This window comes from Corvus moneduloides, chromosome 2, assembly GCF_009650955.1.
Source record: "Corvus moneduloides isolate bCorMon1 chromosome 2, bCorMon1.pri, whole genome shotgun sequence".
Classification (NCBI taxonomy): Eukaryota; Metazoa; Chordata; class Aves; order Passeriformes; family Corvidae; genus Corvus; species Corvus moneduloides.
The window spans coordinates 60,907,281-60,925,092 of NC_045477.1; the positions used below are offsets into that span (position 1 = coordinate 60,907,281).

Here is a 17,812-nt window from a genome sequence, read left to right on the forward strand (position 1 = left end):
AGAGCAGTTCTGCACATCTAGTGGAAGTGTCTGAGTTAGTTCGGTGACAGTCAACCTGGACATTTTAGTGAAATGTTTCAGCATAATCTGATAATTAGTGAGTTTCTTCAGGATAATTAGGATAATCTGCTTCTCCATGAGCAGTCATTTAAACATCTTTTACACCGATTTGCTTAGAAAGCCATATTTGAAACACTTGTCCAATAAGTAGTTTATGGTAGCATTAATGGTCTCCTAGAGTCTGTTCCAGATATTCAAGATAAAAAAGAAATCCTATGTAGGGAAATCAATTTTCAACAACAATTATGGAAAGAATAACTTGATTTTTTTAGATACATTTTCAGGGTTTTTTAGTAATAAGTCCACGAAATTACAGTCTGTATCTGCACGTTTCCCTGATTACCCATAACTTCTGAACCAGTATCTATCCGAGGACACAGGACTCCAAAGTAAGTTTCCACAAATTTTGTGGATATAGACAGCTGTAATGGCCTATATAAGTGTTCAATATCAGTGGAAAACATGTCACAGATTATTAGATGCTGAAGACTCTTGACTGAAGAGAGTCATTAACAGTGCCTCAGTTACTTAGAAAGCTTCAAGCAGACTGTGCCTTCCAAGACATGTTAGTCAATACAAAAATATACAGAAAAGAAGCTTTAATTTGTTCCACTGCTCATGGCACTATGTGTTATTGTAGCCATGTTATCTTTGTAGGTAGTGCAACAGAAACTGGTCTAGTGAACAGAACCAAGCATAGGGAGACTAACAGCCCCTTACGGCAGCTCAAGGAGGACAAAACTGTCATGAATAGGAATATTAGTGGGACAAAGATCATGGAATCAGGGAATCATAAAATAGCTTGAACTCGAAGGGACCATAAATCCATCTATTTTCAACTCCCCTGCCAGGGAGAGAGAAACCTTGCACTAGGCCAGGTTGTTCAAATCTCCACCTAACCTTGCAAAATTATTCAAAATTTTGAAAAAGTTTAATTTTCCTTTGGTGACAGATGGAAAGTCAAAAGATGTGGGCCACTGAGCTTTGCTCAGCTGGTCAGAGCATGGTGCTAATAATGCAAAGGTTTTTGGTTCAATCCCTGTACAGGCCATTCACTTACAAGTTGGACTCAAAGATCCTTATGGGTCCCTTCCAACTCAGAATATTCTGTGAAATCTGTAATTGTCAGTGAAATTACTCTCCAAAAATCATGGACAATCAAATTTACTTCTGAGGCTCTTGGAAGGCTGGAAAGACATTTGATTTGCATATATTGAAAAAATAGACACAAATTGAATGCAGAGACAGTTGTCTCTTTGTTTCCCTCTTCATAAAACCAGAAAAATTCTATTTAAAGGTATAAATTAGAGATAACTAACAGCACCTCAACTTCTGATCTGCTCCCAAGTCCACTTTACTGAATGACAGATTCTGCATTCCTCTAGGAGGTATCCATAGGACGAAGGGATGCTGCAAACACAGCATGTGTTGAAAATGCTACAAATATTTTGCTTTCTTCATAAGAGATAAGCTGTTGCTTCTTGGTATAATTACTAATTACTCACAGTTATCACCAGTTGTGTTTATGGGACAGGATATACTTCTGTCATGGAATAAGATTAATGTATATATCCTTTCTGATGCCTTATAGAATCTTATTAAATTATCCCCTATTTGTGATTCTTTACCTGCTTTTTCTCAAATATCTCTAAAGCTTCTTGGTAAGAGAAAGCCTTTTAACAGATGTCCTTGCACTCTGAAATGAATGCATTATGGATATAGAATTATATTCACACTTCTAACAATCACCTCTTTTCACCTCTTAATGCAGTGAACTCCTCCAGGTTCTTGTCACTGCACTTGAGTGCAGCACAGGAGGTTTACAGGGCAAAATTAGTCTTATGTCTTTTGTTCTGCCATGCAAGTCTTGTAAGCTTTACTCTCATAGTTTCAATTTTAACATGGCTTTTTTTCTACTTTTATAAGTATTTTTAAAATTGTTACCAGGGTAATTAAGTACTTGTCATACATTTGTCAACAAGTATGTGACTATGTATGTATTGTAGAAACAGCTTTGTCTTTATGATACAAATCCAACATCCTTGTGAACATTACTGCTTATGTATATGAAAGTCATCTCTTGCAAAATGTCAGTGGGATACAATAAATCGCCTTTGTCCCGTAACTTTTTCAGACTCACACACTCCCAATCCACCAGTCTCTTTTGTGTCAGGAACTGTTACACAATTCCACATCAATATGTATACAGAAGTGACAGAGATAAAAAATAAAAATAAATTTTCAGATAAGTATCTTCCAAAATTTTAGACAAGGTTGAACTTTCACCGATGAAACTATTGTCTAGGCTAAAAGCAGCTTTTCCGTCACTACTTTATGCTAAAGTTCATGCAGATGATGCATTCATCTTTGATTTTAATCATGTGTGATCTCACTGAAAATGAGGGAAGTTGTATATTTTTTCTGAAAGCCTTTAAAAAGTGAAAAATTAAAATTTAATCTGTAAACAGTTGAGCAACAAATTTGTCAGAACTTACCCTAGTAGCACCCAGTACACCTGAAGACACTGAAAGAGGACACAGAATAGATGTTTTAAAATAATTTTGTCTTTTTTCTTGTCCAAACACTTGACTTTTCCTGTACCTTTGGTGGATAGAGAGAGGCTTTAGACAGGGAAAATAAATGTTAAATTCAGGTGTGTTTTAGCACCCAGGCTGTTTCTACATTTTAAGATAATCAGACGGCATGAGTTAAGGATTTTGTCTATATTACAAATCTGTTCTCAGAAGGCTTTACATTCCCCATTGCAGCCTTTGATAATTCAATTAGTCTCTCAAAAAGTTGGGAGTAGCTGATAAATTCACTTTAATGTTAAATCAAGTACCCCAGCAGGTTTCTCTTAATATCATTGCTTCTCAGGGAGCTTAACTCTAGACCTCCCAAATGCAACATTCTGCAAGGAATATGTGGGCCTTTGGAGCAGATTAAAAGAACTGTCTCTACCAACATAGCTTTTCCCCATTAATAAAGTTGCTTCAGATCATGGCAGTGTTCTCATTCACTCAGATGGCTGTCCATCTAGTCTAACTTATTTTAATTGGCAGCCTTAGGTCCCTCCATGGAATAGATTCTTTAAATATGATGAATTATCCCAGGAACAGAGAATGGCATTACACAAGCTGAATTTAACCCTTCCCTTTCAACATTGTCTTTTGGGATTCCCAAATCCTATTGGCAGACACTGATTGCTGAATAATAAGTAGTAGGGGATTAGCTAGATTTGCAAAGACTGTGTCTTTGGAGAGTGCTGACAATAAAGCCAGTTCTGTTTGTCTACCTCTAGTAAATGAACAAAGAATATGCTACATGCAAAAGACGAACAACAGGATTTAGTGTGGTAAATAGATGCATGTCCCTGCAGAAATCAGATAGCAAAGCAGAGAGAAAAATCCTAACAAGAAAATGCTGCTTTACTGCTCGTAAACAGTTTGCCTTAAAAGGCAGGTTGTCATTGACCTTCTGTACTGGATTACAGTTTTGCGAGAAGGAAGACTTGAATTTTAGATGTATTCATCCATCTCATCAAAGATGCATGTTGTCATCATAGTTTGAGCAGGCTAACTGGGACACTGAAAGCTTATAGAAAATGCTGTATTTTCCTCTCCAAAGCCAGAAAATAAAAAGTGACTGAAATACACATATCTCTCTCTGTGTGAAATGTTTTATCCTGTATTTTTAACCCTCTTTGATTTCCTGTTTGAAAATTAATAGGCAATTATATTCCATAACAACATTTGCTAATTGTTTTGTAAAACAGATTTTCACAGCAAACTAAATACAAATATATTACTTTAGATATGTTTTTTTCAGAGAAGGATTGCAAACAAATTAATTTCTAATGAATTAGTCAGAGGAAACTTTAGGGAAGATGGTTTACATAAACATTTAGATTTAATATCTTATTTCTTCTCTTTTGTTTTGTCTTGAAAATCAGACTTACATAAGACCTTCATTTTATACAGAGTTTCCTTTATAAAGGAATTGCCCTTTATTCTCTCATACTAGTTTTACATTTTTTTTTAATTATTATTATTTTCTTTTTAATAGCATTTAGCTACCAAAAAAAGCATGGTCTAAACCTGAAAATATCTACTCTGGCATATTTTATCCCAATGTATCTTTTGAATATTAGACTTACTACTCTGTCCAGTGAAAGCCTCGAAAAACCTCTTGTATTGCAGGTGCAATGAACTGCAAATGAACTCGTTGAAGACAGTTCGTAGCATCAAGCTGGAATGGAATTTATTTGTATATCATGTAGACCAATAGGCTTCAGTCTCTACATGTAGCTGTGGTAAAATATCACAAGATCATTTGATAATGCAGATCCACTCACAGGATTACCACTACTGGTTTTCCACTTGATTATTTTTAAAGAAAAATTAACTGCTAAACAAGTGTATCAGCTTTTCAGAGGACTGTGACTGATATTTTATGAACAAAGTTGTTGACAGTTTATCATCATTGTCTGACTCTCTGTGAAATACCAACTTAACATTGTTGAATCAAAAAGCACATGCCAAAATTTCACTGAGAATTTATTTAAAGAAGGAGTACTTGGGCTGATTTTGAAAGCAACAGATTTAATGAATGGAAGAGCTCAGTCCTACTCAGCCTTTAAAATAAGAATTTTGAGATAATAATTGTTTCTGAGAATGGAATCAGTGACTGGTGGGAATTCCCAATATGCTGCTCTATATCAATAAATTTTCAAGGTGTCCAGTACTGTGCTGTGTTTAGGATTTGGCTAGATCTGTGAGCCAGCAGAGCCTGGGCTCCAAAAAGCAAGGTATGGCTGGACAGAAGAGTTGGCTCTGCCCCCAGATTCCTTCAGGGGAAAGAATGATGTTCCAGTCAAGTTGGTAATATGCCAACTTGCTCTCGAGACAAAGTAGAGTTGATCATCTTATCTGGATTTCTCTTGCTAAATTTATAGAATAGAAATAAAATAAAATGTCACTTCACACCATATCTTGTTTTTGTAATTGTGGAAGAATCTCTACATCAGCAAAGTCGCTCCCTGCTATGCTTCTGACATGAACTTGGAGCCAAGGCTGCAGCTGCAAGAAGGGTCTAGATCAGCTACAATTTTCCTCAGTGAAGAATACCAGATCCCAATGTGTTCCTTCAGGCATTCAAAGTGCAGCACTTTGTCACAATTCTGTAAAAAAAGTAGTAGCTTGTTATAAGCATGCTAGCGCAGTATAAGAGAAGAAGGAAATTTGTTTGCTTTTTCCTGAAAATAGCTCAGTGGAAAAATACCATGAAACTTGATCTAACAAATATTCTTTGGATATCCCAGAAATTATATGTGCATGGTATCATTTAGCTATTTGTTTGCAAAGGGACTATTTTCTTACCAATGGGAGGACAATGCATTAGGAGCACATCATGGAAAAGGGGACTCGTTGCTGAGTTACACACCTCAATCCCACCTACATTAGTTTAGGAAATATTGGGCTCTTGGGCTCAAAGCAAACAATTTTCTGAGTGCTGAAAAGCTTAACTCAGCTTATAGGAAAAGGCAGACCAATTGATATGTATTGCTTAAACAGACGTAGACAACTTCAAGACATCAGCTCCTATTACCGCAGGCCTGGTTCCTACGGTATATCACCGTGTCCCGTAGCCATAGGGAGGAGGAGGAGGAGAAGATCCAGCAGGCAGGAATTGTGCAGCAAGATTGATTTATTTAATTATTTTACAAACTCTTTTATAGACTTTTTTCTTCATTGTCTAATTGGACAAAGGACCAGCCACCCCTTGGGGGTGATTGGCCAAAATCCTAAAACATCCATTATCAAAATATTCTCCACTATACCATAAACAAGACTTTCCAAGGTTGCAGGTGGCTTGGTTGTTTACATTCCCTGCTACCTCTTCTGTGAGAGAGAAAAGTCTCTCATGGACTTAGAAAATAACAAGAAGATCCTCACCAACAGCATTTTTGTACCTACAAGCCCCACGCATGTGAAGATAGGTAGACCTACTTATGGAGTGTTTTAGGTCTGGAGCCTTTCAATGGCATTCTGAATGGCTCTCTGAATCCTTTCCTCTCCACTGTCTCCAGAGATGCCATAAAAATTCTAGCATAATTTGAATTGTCAAAAATTAGATTATGTGACTTTCTCTGTTTGTTGAATGAAATTATTCTGTTTTATAGCTGCTGTTATGTCGCTGATGAAAATAATATTCAGCATCTGAATCTACATTCTGTGGGCTTTTATTCAGTCCCTTGACTGACAAGACCTCTCCCTTAAGCAGGAGATTAAATGGAAGCTCTCTATGGTTTGCTTTGCTGTTGCATGATAATAAAACATTAACAGGAGGGGTGAAAACCTATGGCCTGTCTTCCTACTCCTTAGCATTTAACACTCACAGTAGGAGGAAGTCAGGTCTCAACTGTAGGAATAGCTTTACTCTGAGTCCTAAATAGACTTGGGCAGGTAGAGTTGCATTAGGAAAGTCTATGCTTTATAGTCTTGCTCAAAGAAATGAATCTTAGTAGAAGAAGCACCTTGAGGATATTTCATCTTTGCTATCATGAATAATGTCAAACAAGCAAATTTTTTTCCTCTTATTTTACAGGAAGAACTCATTTCTGTGTTTTTTCTCAATTAAAAGCTTTTTTTTTTTACTTTGCTGGGGGATTTTGAGATGAACATTGACACAAAGGTTAAAGTAACTTCAAAACACCTTCAATTTGGTATTAGTTCTATGCAGCTACCTCCACCTTTCAGAGTATTACTGTTCTGCATGGTCTGTCTAACCAAAGAACAAGATTTTCCATGCTCTTTGATCTTTTAAAAATATATTGAAATCTGGAATCAAGTGTTTTGCCTTGCCTGAGTCTTGACTTTGCTGGCAAGTGAGCTGAATAATGTATTAACATGTAGAGTTCCCCCAATAACCCCTAAAAAAAAGAAATTACATATCCTCAGAATCAGTCCAGCTATGTCTAGCAAATGATTAAAAGCTCTGAAGTCTGATGTGGATAAAAGAGAGGTCATAAACAATCAAGAAATGAAAAAAAAAAAACCAAGAATGAATGGAAAAAGAGTTCCAGCTAAAACAACCCCATTTGATTAAAAGACTACTAAGCGAAGAACATAATCTCTATCTAAAGTTTCACAGAAGGCACAGCTAAAATATTTTTATTATAGCTGTAGTACAGAGCTCATTGCATATCTTGCCAATAATGCAAAAAAAAAAGCCACAAAAAAAATCGTATCAATCCTTTCATTTATTTCTTTCACATTACCCATCTAGGTTAGAGGGTTTCTACATAGTAATACTAGGGACAATTAAGTCTGTTTAACACAGAGACAGATGCCAGATGTATGCATGTAACAGTTACAGAGGAAGCATATGCATAGTATCAGCTCTACAAATAGTCGGGCTCCCTAGGCACTCGACAGTTTTGAAGCTAAGGGAGGGAATGTTTTTATGTTATAACATTTTCCCATGGTGGTAGCAAATTAGCTGCCTTGTATCCATCTTCAGCTGGAACTGCAGAGAGTCACTTGAGAGCTTACAAATAAGTTTAGAGCTCTGCTAGACTATTTCTTAGGTACCTGAGAAGAGGTATACATACTGTGCCTGAGCACAGGCACCTGTGTAACAGGTGGACACAAAACAACAAAAAGTTTGATTCTTTTTCCCATAAGACAGTTTTTTCTTACCTTCATTCCTTACAGAATTTTTTCAAGGTCAGGCTGAGCCTTACTTTCAGATATTTGGATTTATTTTTGTCTCCTTGGGAATTAAAGCAATTCTTCTTCTTAAAGAAAAACAAAGCAAAGCTACATTTTTATTAGGAAACCCAGAGGCTGTTTTTGAAGAACCGTGCAGTAGATATTGGGGCTCAGATTTCTCTGCTTTCCCTTATCTGTGATACTCAGAATTCAAGCTAATAATAACTGTACAGGTCTCTTGCCTTGTTTTTCCAATACAACAATAAGCCTGGGAGGAGTGGGACCCATTAAAATCAAGTCATGTTGGAAAGTATACATGAAACCCTAAATCAAGTAAATATTATAGTGATAAGATCCAGTAAATGAAAATATTGCTTTAAATACCCTGAGAAAGTTTACAATGATCCATATTTAGAATAGGTTTTACTGCATTTTATAGCATGTCTTCCCCATTTCTAGGGGTATAGCGTCTTCATCATCCCTACAGAGTAAACATTTTCTTAAAGGATGTCAATAGATTGATATTAACTGGATTATTCTGAATCCTTCTGCAGCTTTAACTTTAACAGCTGCATCTTTTACTTGCTTTACCAGAACAGTGTTTAACTTATCTAATGCTTCACTGCTGATTTCCTTTGTAAGGTGTTCACATAAATAAACTGAGGGCACAGCTAACAGAAATTACCCTGACTGCATCTTATGTGGCAGTGATGTTTGTAATTAGTTTTTAAATCTATCTCCAAGACTAAAATACACTTTTTCTAAGACCATAGCTCAGATTAGAGGTTGCTAGACACCAGAAAAATAGCTTCTAATAATTAGGAGGCTTAAAAAGTGAAGATATCAGTGAAAACAAAGAACCCATAGTGACAACATCTTTGGAAATAGTTCCCAAATTGACAATTGTTCTTAAAGCTGTCTTTTGTCGCATCAAAGTATTCTGACATCATTTCAGAAATTGAAGCTATAAAAAATGAAAAGATGTCAAGTAAAAAGGTAACTCTCAGTTGAGCAGCTGAACTGCTGCACATAAAAGTAACTAGTAGGAAAGATTTTTCTGTATTAGTGGTGTTAATATCAATAATCTCTTCAATCCTTGAAATATAAGAAAGTGATCTGTAACTTAGAGTTCTTGATGAAGGATCAGGGAAAAGGAAGATATGAATATTCTGAAGGCATCTTCAGTACGTGTCTTTCAGAAATTAATTCACTGCTCATGGAGTATCTGAAAATGTGGTGTTGAATCTGTTTACATGTATAATTCTCTTCACCAAACTAGTTATATTTAGAGAGTCAGATTTGAAAAAGGCATCCTTAATTATCCTTTCTGATTGATCTAATTGGAGCACTATCCAGGCAGAAAGTTAAGTAGGATAGCATTATGAAGCTTAAATTGCTAAGAGAATGTGGGTTCTTCATAAATTGGCACAAGGGTAATCCCATTCCACAAATCTCTTTCGAAAGTGGTAATAACACACCAGTAATCTCCTAAATAATAGTCTAAGGGACCATCATACAATAATGAATATGTTATTTAGCATGGGAAGACTCTATATGAAACTCTTAAATAATTTCTCTAAGTGAGAGGTCCTTAAGATGTCTAGACAACCTTAAGTTTTTTCTGAGAGAAGTATCATGAAAAGTGTTCTTCCTCCTGTTCAGTCAGATGCATTGTACCTTCCATGAAGTCTAAAGTATATGACCCACTTGGGACATCAACCTTTTGAAGCCAGGGGATGATACCCAGTAGGCTTTTCCATCTAAGAGTATAAAACAGTCATGGTCTCATTATGGCTGTTAAAGGAGATTTTTAATGTAAATCCAGGCATACTGGCAGAAATGTGAAGGAAAATACTCTCTTTCACCAAAGTGGCCAGATTTTGAATGGTTCAGCATCCATGTAGCCTTTGTAGTTATTTTTATGAGACTTTGCAAAGGAAAACAGCATTTGAAGAGCATTACTGCATTGATTCTGTTTTGGGCAAAACCAGGCTCCTACACAGAAGCTGACAGACTTCCATTCAACAGAGTCTACCTACAATCAGGAAGTAAACATCAAAAGAGCATAAAGATTTCTTCATAAGCCTGTCATGTCTCTCTCCTCAGTGGCACCCTCCTCAGGCAATATCTGTAAACAAGTTGTCGTATCCAAATTTGAGGCAAGCTTGCAAAGTGAAAAGCTTGGTGCCTTCTAATTAAAGATTTGTATACTGAGGATAATTGGCAATGGGTAAGGAAGGTTCAGTGGTGTAACATATAGCTCATCGTTGGTAGCTTGATGGTGTGACAGATGGGGATAGCTCCTTTAAATTATGGAGCTTTTATATTGGTATTTTCAGGAAATGTCAACAGTGTGATTATATTTTCATTAATGTTGTCTTTCCTTCCCATTCATTGCTTTTGTTTGTCATAATCACTTCTTACCTTTTGTCTCTAACTACACAATCTGTTAATATTTGTATAGGATGGCTCACAATGGTCCTGGTTAATGACTAGATTACTAAACACTGCCACACTACAGTATGCAGCATTTAGTAAATGCTTCAAATTAGATATGGAAATCATTGATACTGTAATTATGACTAGCTCACAATAAAGTTAGCAAAAAGAATGTGAATATCATGCAAATTGTGCAAATGATTACACAAATTCAGTTAGGTTTCAGATTTAGGAATCCTTGTATTTGTAGATGCTAGTGATGAAACAATCCCATTGTAATATCTTTGGCACTGCCATGATCAAGAGTGAAAATGAGCTATATTAAAAATGTGCTTTCTAAAAGATCTACGAGGCTGTTCTCCTCTGTTAATTACTGCAGTTTAGTTTTCCTTCTTTCTCAAGAAACAGCTTCGGGGCTCTGCAACAAAGATTTACAGTTTAAAACTATCAATGTGTCATATTGCTCAGGTTTCCCAGTAGCTTCTCAGATAAGTGCAGGACTAGCACACCTAGCCTTTGTATATTTGTTCCCTTCAGCCCTGGGCTAGGAAGACTTTTTTTATGTGGAATGGGGAAGAGACCAAAATGACTGTTTCATGACTGTCGTATGGTCTTTACACTGAAGATTTGAGTCAGGTCCAGTCAACTTACAGGCAAACACTGGAAATCAAGACTGGGTGTCCATCCTTCTCTTTCTCCACTATTAGGAAGAAATGAGGCATGCTTTTTATAAGTTAGACATTTTTAGTTTGTTGCCAACTATAAACATGTGAGATTTTACCATTGAAAAAATAATGAAAAAATTCAAGGGCCATGAGCTGTGTCTGGACCACAGGTAGAAGCTGTTTTTCTGCTGCAGAAGTTTTGACATTGTTGTGAATTTTGGAAGCAGAGCCTATCCCTGTCTGTGACTCACAGGTCTGATTTGCCTCCAGAACAGCAAGGCAGAGGCCAAAGACCCATTGTTGGGATCTGTGGACCAGCCCGCTGTGAAGATGGAAAATTTTCAGGTAACATAAATATTTTCTTTCTCTTATATTTTTTTTTTTAATAAAAATATGTGATTGTCATTAAATTGTAAGCATTTAATTAAAGCATACTTCTGTAAGAAATGTTTTAAATTTTCCATAGTGCTCCCTGTAATCCTGAAATATTCCTCCAATATTTATTGTCTGGGACAAACGTGAACTAGAACTAAATCCATAGGCCATCATGTTTTTATGGCTTTTGAAGCATTTCATGTCATAACAATATAAAACATATATTGTCTTTATCCTGTGTCCAGAAAACAAGCGAACAAAAACAACCAAACAAAAACCCAACATCACCTGTGGGAAACTAGGTAAGAATTATAGACCTCAGAAGCTTGTGTTTATAATACCAGGAGAAAAACATGAGATCCAAGAGGTTTAAAAATGTGGCGGTCCACTCTTATTTTACTGCCAGTCATTTTGCTAATCTGAGCTACATAATTGCTTTGCCTGACTGAAAGGAGCCTTTAAACAGACAAGCCAATATAAATACTCAGATAGGAGACAGCTCTGTTTAATAACAGCAAGAGAAGTATAGAAGTATTTGTTTACCTCTGCTCATTTATGTCAAAATCAATTGTAATTAAACAGAAATCCAACCACAGAAGTAGTGCTTTAACTGATTGTTCTCAATAGACATGTCATATAGACCCAGTGTTTAGGACATGCCAAAGCACACATTATTTTTCTCCTGTAATAAATATCTACTTATAGTCTTTCCAGTTCTTTAGTAAAGACAATTGCCTGCCTCAAATTAAAACAAACAAACAAACAAACAAACAAAAAAGGTAACCCACGATTTAATGTAAATTCTGTGAGGTTTTCTGGTCATATTTTAGGAATTACTGAAGTTCTGAAAAGCAGAGTTAATTGCATTCTCTGTTAGATATTATGTGGCATTTATTGTCCATCTGCTTACACATATGTACAGAAAATACAGATCTTTCATATCTATTTAAGGTATTAAAATTATGAAGCATAACATTATTTTATTAGTCTAAACCAAGTACTGGTGTTGGTGGAGGTTTTTTACATAGAATCATAGAATGGTTTGGTTTGGAAGGGATTTTAAAGATCATCTCATTCCAGCTGTCCTGCCATGGGCAGGGACACCTTCCACTAAACTAGGTTGCTCAAAGCCCCATCCAGCCTGGCCTTGGATACTTCCAGGGATGGGACAACCTGTTCCAGTGCCTCACCACCCTCACAGTAAAGAACAGTGTGTTAGACCAGAGAAATATAACCTGCAGAGAATTTTACATCTTGTTTCATTACTGAGTAAATTCTAAATGGAAATATTTTCAATAATGAACACAAATTCACAACATCAAGAGTGAAAGGAATCAATCTCCTAGACAAGTCAGTATGAACTCTATGTATGCATTCATAGGCAGATATTTGTCGTGAAAAAACAGTTATCAAAGATGTTCTTTACTATTCTCTGTAATGCAGTGAAGAATAACACATTGTAAAAGTGAAGGCATGTTTTCAAACAGAAGGTGGCATACATTTTAAAATGGGTCGTCTGGTTTATTTTTTATTTGGACCTGTTAGCTGATAGCCATTCCAGTCAACTGGATCAAGCTATGAACCATCCCTGAAAATTAATGCTTATTTTTAACTTCCATATTTATAGAAAGGAATTTTAAAAACAGTCAGTTAGAAGAAGGTGTTTATTCAAGAGTAAAAACTAGACATCTTCCATTGAAAGAGAAAAAAGGATATCTGAAAGACAGGCTTTCCTAGGACAATGAAAAATAACAAAAGCTACTGACACTTTAAAATATTTAGTGTTATTCATGTACTTATCTAGCCATATTCTTATTTAGTCTTTATCAGTGAACAAATGGCAATAAAAAGCTACATTTTTAAATATTTTGTAAGAAGTTCTTAGAAAAGAATGCACTTGAATGACTATTTATCAGTTCAAATCCTACAAATTATAATGATCTGAACTCTGTCTGCCTTGTTTAATTCCAGATAAAATTTGATAAAATAATTTACAGGTTTTGTGAGGAATAGGATGACATAGGTTTAGGTGTAGGTCTAAGTCTGCACCTAGTTATATATCCAGGCTTATGTATAGGGGAAATCAGACATTAAATATACGTAGATTCATTTATTTACATAAATATATATAAAAGCATATATATATATATATGTGTGTGTGTATATACATATATTTATAGTCTGACATCCCATATATGGGAATCTTGATACTTAGTATTAAATTGTATGGAGTACTTCAATACAGACTATAGTGTTCTTCATCCTATAAACATAGTACATAAAATATTTCTTGGAAATATTTGCATGCTGATGTTTACCTTACATTTGTTTTTCTGCCTTGCATGTATGTGTAATTTAAATAATTAGGGTCCAGTTAAACTGCAGAAAATATTGTATTTATTGACTTGTTTTGTCCACCCTGAGTCACTACTTAAAAAAGTAATAATTCTTGAGCTTCTTCTTTGTTATCATTATACAAATTTAATATAATTAGTGAGTCAAAATAAGATGTATCTGTTTTATCCTTTGAAAGGAGCCAGCTATCTAAAGCATTAATTAATTAACTTCATAGTGCAATATATTTAGGGTGAAATCAGTACCCATAATTAATTCTGTTCACAATATTTATAAAGAAAGTGTAGGAAATTGTAGATACCACAATAAAAGGTTCTTTTTCTTTTAGCTTGCTATGGAAGGATGGTGTTAAATATAGCTCCTCTGGTAATAGAATAAAATATGTAAGATACGTCTTCTGCTGCACCAAAATACATACCTTGCATTGCATTTTATATGTCGCCAATATAGCTTTCACCCTACACCGTCTTTAAATTTCCATCCAGAATATGTTTCCTATCCAGGCGACTGTTGTTTACAGATATCTTGTTTCCTTTTCTTTCTATGGCTGATAATTTAGCAGTTCTATTTTAGTGTATGTTCTCCCCTAAGTGCATAAAGCACTTCTGACTGTTTACCCTTAAAGCTCCAGAGAGTTAGGAAAACCTCTAGACTGCTTCTGTTTATTGTACACACGTGCACTGTTAAGGGTTTATTTTCAACAGGGGGGAGACAAGCCCAGAGATAAAGACCGATGGTGCATATCACTCTACCAGCACATCTTGCTGTACAGCACAGCATATGACCTATTTTACATATATATATTTATATATTTACCTTTACATTGATTCTATTTTCTCGTGTGTACTAATTTGGCCCTTGGTGGTGATAGTTCACTTCGTGTTTGTAGTTTCTGCTACTAGTACAAAAGTCCCTGTTCGATTTTCTTCACTGTGTGCTAGCTGTAGCAGTCAAAATTACAGGCTAATGGCAAGACAAGCAGCTTAAAATGTATGATAATCAATACTCAAAATCCGTTCCCTGTGATGTGACATAAAAGAGTGAAATGAAAAGACAGAGATTTTCAGGGCTAGAGCACCAAAGCTCATGCAATGCAGGTGGGCTTCAATTCAAGGACATTCAGTATTTTTTTTTGTTCTTTTTTGCCTTCATATTTAATTCAGTCGCTGCTACGATGTCCAGGGAGCAGAAATGGAGAGTTAGTCGATACAGTGAGTAGAAATGCAAGTATAAAAATTGCTTTAACAAATACAGGAAATGAGAAGGGGAAAAAAGATACAGCATGCAATATATATATAACATATATATGCTATATGATATATATCTTTCTCTTTTACCTAGTAAGATTTGTATTTTTGTTGGCAGTAATGAATAATCTAAACACTGTGTAAGGCCCCTCCTCATAGCAGTGTATGTGTGTGCACGTGTGAAAGCTAAAAATAGAAATCTTCAAACATAACTTGGTTGCAATAAATTAACCTAATGAGTGTTGAAAATCTCAAAGCATAGTTTTTCCCACAGTACTGAATACCTACTGAATAAGTTTACAGTACTTATTTCCAGTGACTGAGAACTTCTCTGATCTTTACCTTTCATCTTGAGTTTGTTCGTTTCAGTCTTAGTTTAGGGAATATTTTTTTTTAAAGAAATACAGTTCATTTGAGTTTTACAAAAAGAGTCAGTGTCAAAATAGAATTTCCCTGTTCTATATTTCATATATATACATATATATAGATAGTGTTGTCAATGTAGATAGCAGAGAATTGTATATAGATATATATGAACATTTATTTAATGTATTTTAAGAGAATATGACATTACTACCTGAAAGACAGAAAGAGTTTTCCTTCTAGAGATGGCCTTTTTGTGGTATAATGCAATAAACTGTAATGTTTGGGTTATTTTTATGTGAGAAAGGAAGGAGCAAATAGGGATCTTGCTCTGATAGAGTAATTGAAAAGAGAGGATCAGAGAAAATTACTGGTCCATTGATAGTGCAGTTCTGAGCTTTTTATGGTAGCTAACATGCAGCAAGGTTTTATTTTTCTCTTTTGTTATAAAGCAACAAACTTGTTTACAAATATCCATACAAAGGATAGTTAAGCTTACAACATAAAATTTAGTTGGAAAGTTGATTAGTTGTTTAGGTAAACCTTTAAAAGTGCCAGAAGGGTTTTACTCAGCATTGTCATGAATTCCATGTAAGAGAAAAATAACTTCAGATATTGTTAAGGAAAATCCTAAAGAAAAAACCTATTTCTCCTATTTCTGTAAGTCCAGTTTTAAAGCTAGAGGCTGAGCTTGCCACAGATTTACTCTGAAGGATCAGGAAGGTGAGGATGTTTTTAAAAATATATTGATTTGGTTTTTGTGGAGTTTTATGCTTCTGGGTGGGTTTCCTTGGAGAAGGAGGAGTTTGGTTGGTTGGAGATTTTTTTTTAGAGAGAGACAGAGAGAGCAGCAGTTTCACATGGCTGTTTTAAGCAGCAGCTGTTTGATGCTGTAGAAGCTCTGGAAAACTAGATACAGAGAACTTTAGTGGAGGTGAACTAATGGGTGGAATGAGGTGTATAGCTATGTCCTTCATTTGTATGGCTCCCATTTCATTAAGCAATTGCCACACATATGTTGTGTCTGCGGTTATGCATACCGATGCCATCTCATTCAAGTGAAATAAAATCAGACTCAACAAACTTAAATTTCTTCCTTAAATTCTTTTCAGTTTTACCACTGTGTTACAGTCCCAAGGTTGGGGTTATTTTACTCCTGCTTTTTGTCATGGTAATTTTAATTTTTATTGTATACTAAAACCAGTGTGTGGATTAGTTTTCCTTGGAGATCATAGAATCATTGAATGGATTGTGTCAGAATGGACCTTGAAATATCTGCCATAGGCAGGAATGTCCATCACTATATCAAGTTGCTCAAGGTCCTGTCCAACCTGACTTTGAAATCTTGCGGTGATGGGACATCCACGATTAATCTGGGAAATCTCTTCCAGTGTCTCACTACTCTCATATCAAAGAGTTTCTACCTCATGTACAATATAAATCTGCTTTCTTTCAGTTTATGCAGCCCCAGACACAACTGGCTGTCTGGGCTGTGAGAACACACTGCTGGCTCATGCCCAGCTTTTCATCCACCAGTATCCCCAATCCTTCTCAACAGGTCTGCTCTCAATCCATCCGTCCCCCAGTCTGTGTTGGTACTGGTGAATTCTCCAACCCAGGTGCAGGACCTTGCACTTGGACTTGTTGAACTTCATGATGTTCAACTGGCCCCCACCTCTCAAGCCTGTCACAGTCCCTATGGATGGCATCCCTTCCCTCCAGTGAATCAGATGCACCACTCAGCTTGTTGTGATCCGAGGGTGCACTCAATTCCATTGTCTATCTCATTAATGCAGGTAGTAAATAATGTTGTTCCCAATGTGGATCCTGAAGGGGCACATCTCATTATTGGTTTCCGCTCGGACATTGACTGCAACTCTTTGCACGTGACCATCCAGCCAGTGCCTTACTGACCTGACAGTCTGTCATCAAATCCATCAATCTCCAATTTAGCACCAAGAATATTGTGGCTATATAAATACTTAACCATAGCAAAGGCCTGACAAAAGACTTTGCCTTGTTCACTGATGCAGTCACTCCATCGTAGAAAGTCACCAGATTAGTCAGACACAATCGGTCCTCAGTGAAGCCTTGTTGTCTGTGTCTAATCACCTCCCCATCTTCCAAAAGTTTTGATACATCTTCCAGGAAGATCTGTTCCATGATTTTACCAGGTACACAGCTGAGGCTGACTCACCTCTATGAATTTTATGTTTAAAGCCTTTTTGTTACATCCTTTCCTCAACAATCACTTTGTTTTGCTGTCCCTGTACCTAATTCTCTCTTGCTTTTGGTATTTTTTCAGGGCTTGCACCAGAATTAGATATTAAAGTTTTCAAGAAAGGATTCACATATACAGAATGACACTTTTTCACACAACTGTATCATTAACAAGTATCAATTCTGAGCAAATTATCCCAGTTTAATATCACTGTGACATAATACAATTTTAGTTTAAGTCCTATTTATTCGTATCTTTATAGAAATGTGAAAAACCGTTTACACTCTTGGATTCCCGTAGCACCTTTGGTGTTTCTTTTCTCATGTTTCTGCAGTACAATCACCCATTAATCAGGTAGTGATATAAGATTAGTAG

The 17,812-nt window shown here is 35.9% G+C and overlaps 1 protein-coding gene across 9 annotated transcripts in view; it reads left to right on the forward strand.

Annotated features, from left to right (window-relative positions):
* PCDH17 (protocadherin 17) overlaps positions 1-17,812 on the forward strand; it is a 90,129-nt gene that overhangs the window by 66,430 nt on the left and 5,887 nt on the right. For 4 of the 9 annotated variants that reach the window (XM_032099860.1, XM_032099864.1, XM_032099862.1 and 1 more), the window contains 2 exons: positions 11,147-11,221; positions 11,497-11,553. The exons of 1 other annotated variant lie outside the window; for it this stretch is intronic. In XM_032099860.1, the coding sequence (XP_031955751.1) occupies positions 11,147-11,221; positions 11,497-11,553 (132 nt within the window). Of the gene's footprint in view, positions 1-11,129; positions 11,222-11,496; positions 11,554-17,812 lie in introns of all 9 variants that reach the window. 4 more of the 9 variants (XM_032099863.1, XM_032099865.1, XM_032099868.1 and 1 more) reach the window with 3 other exon arrangements.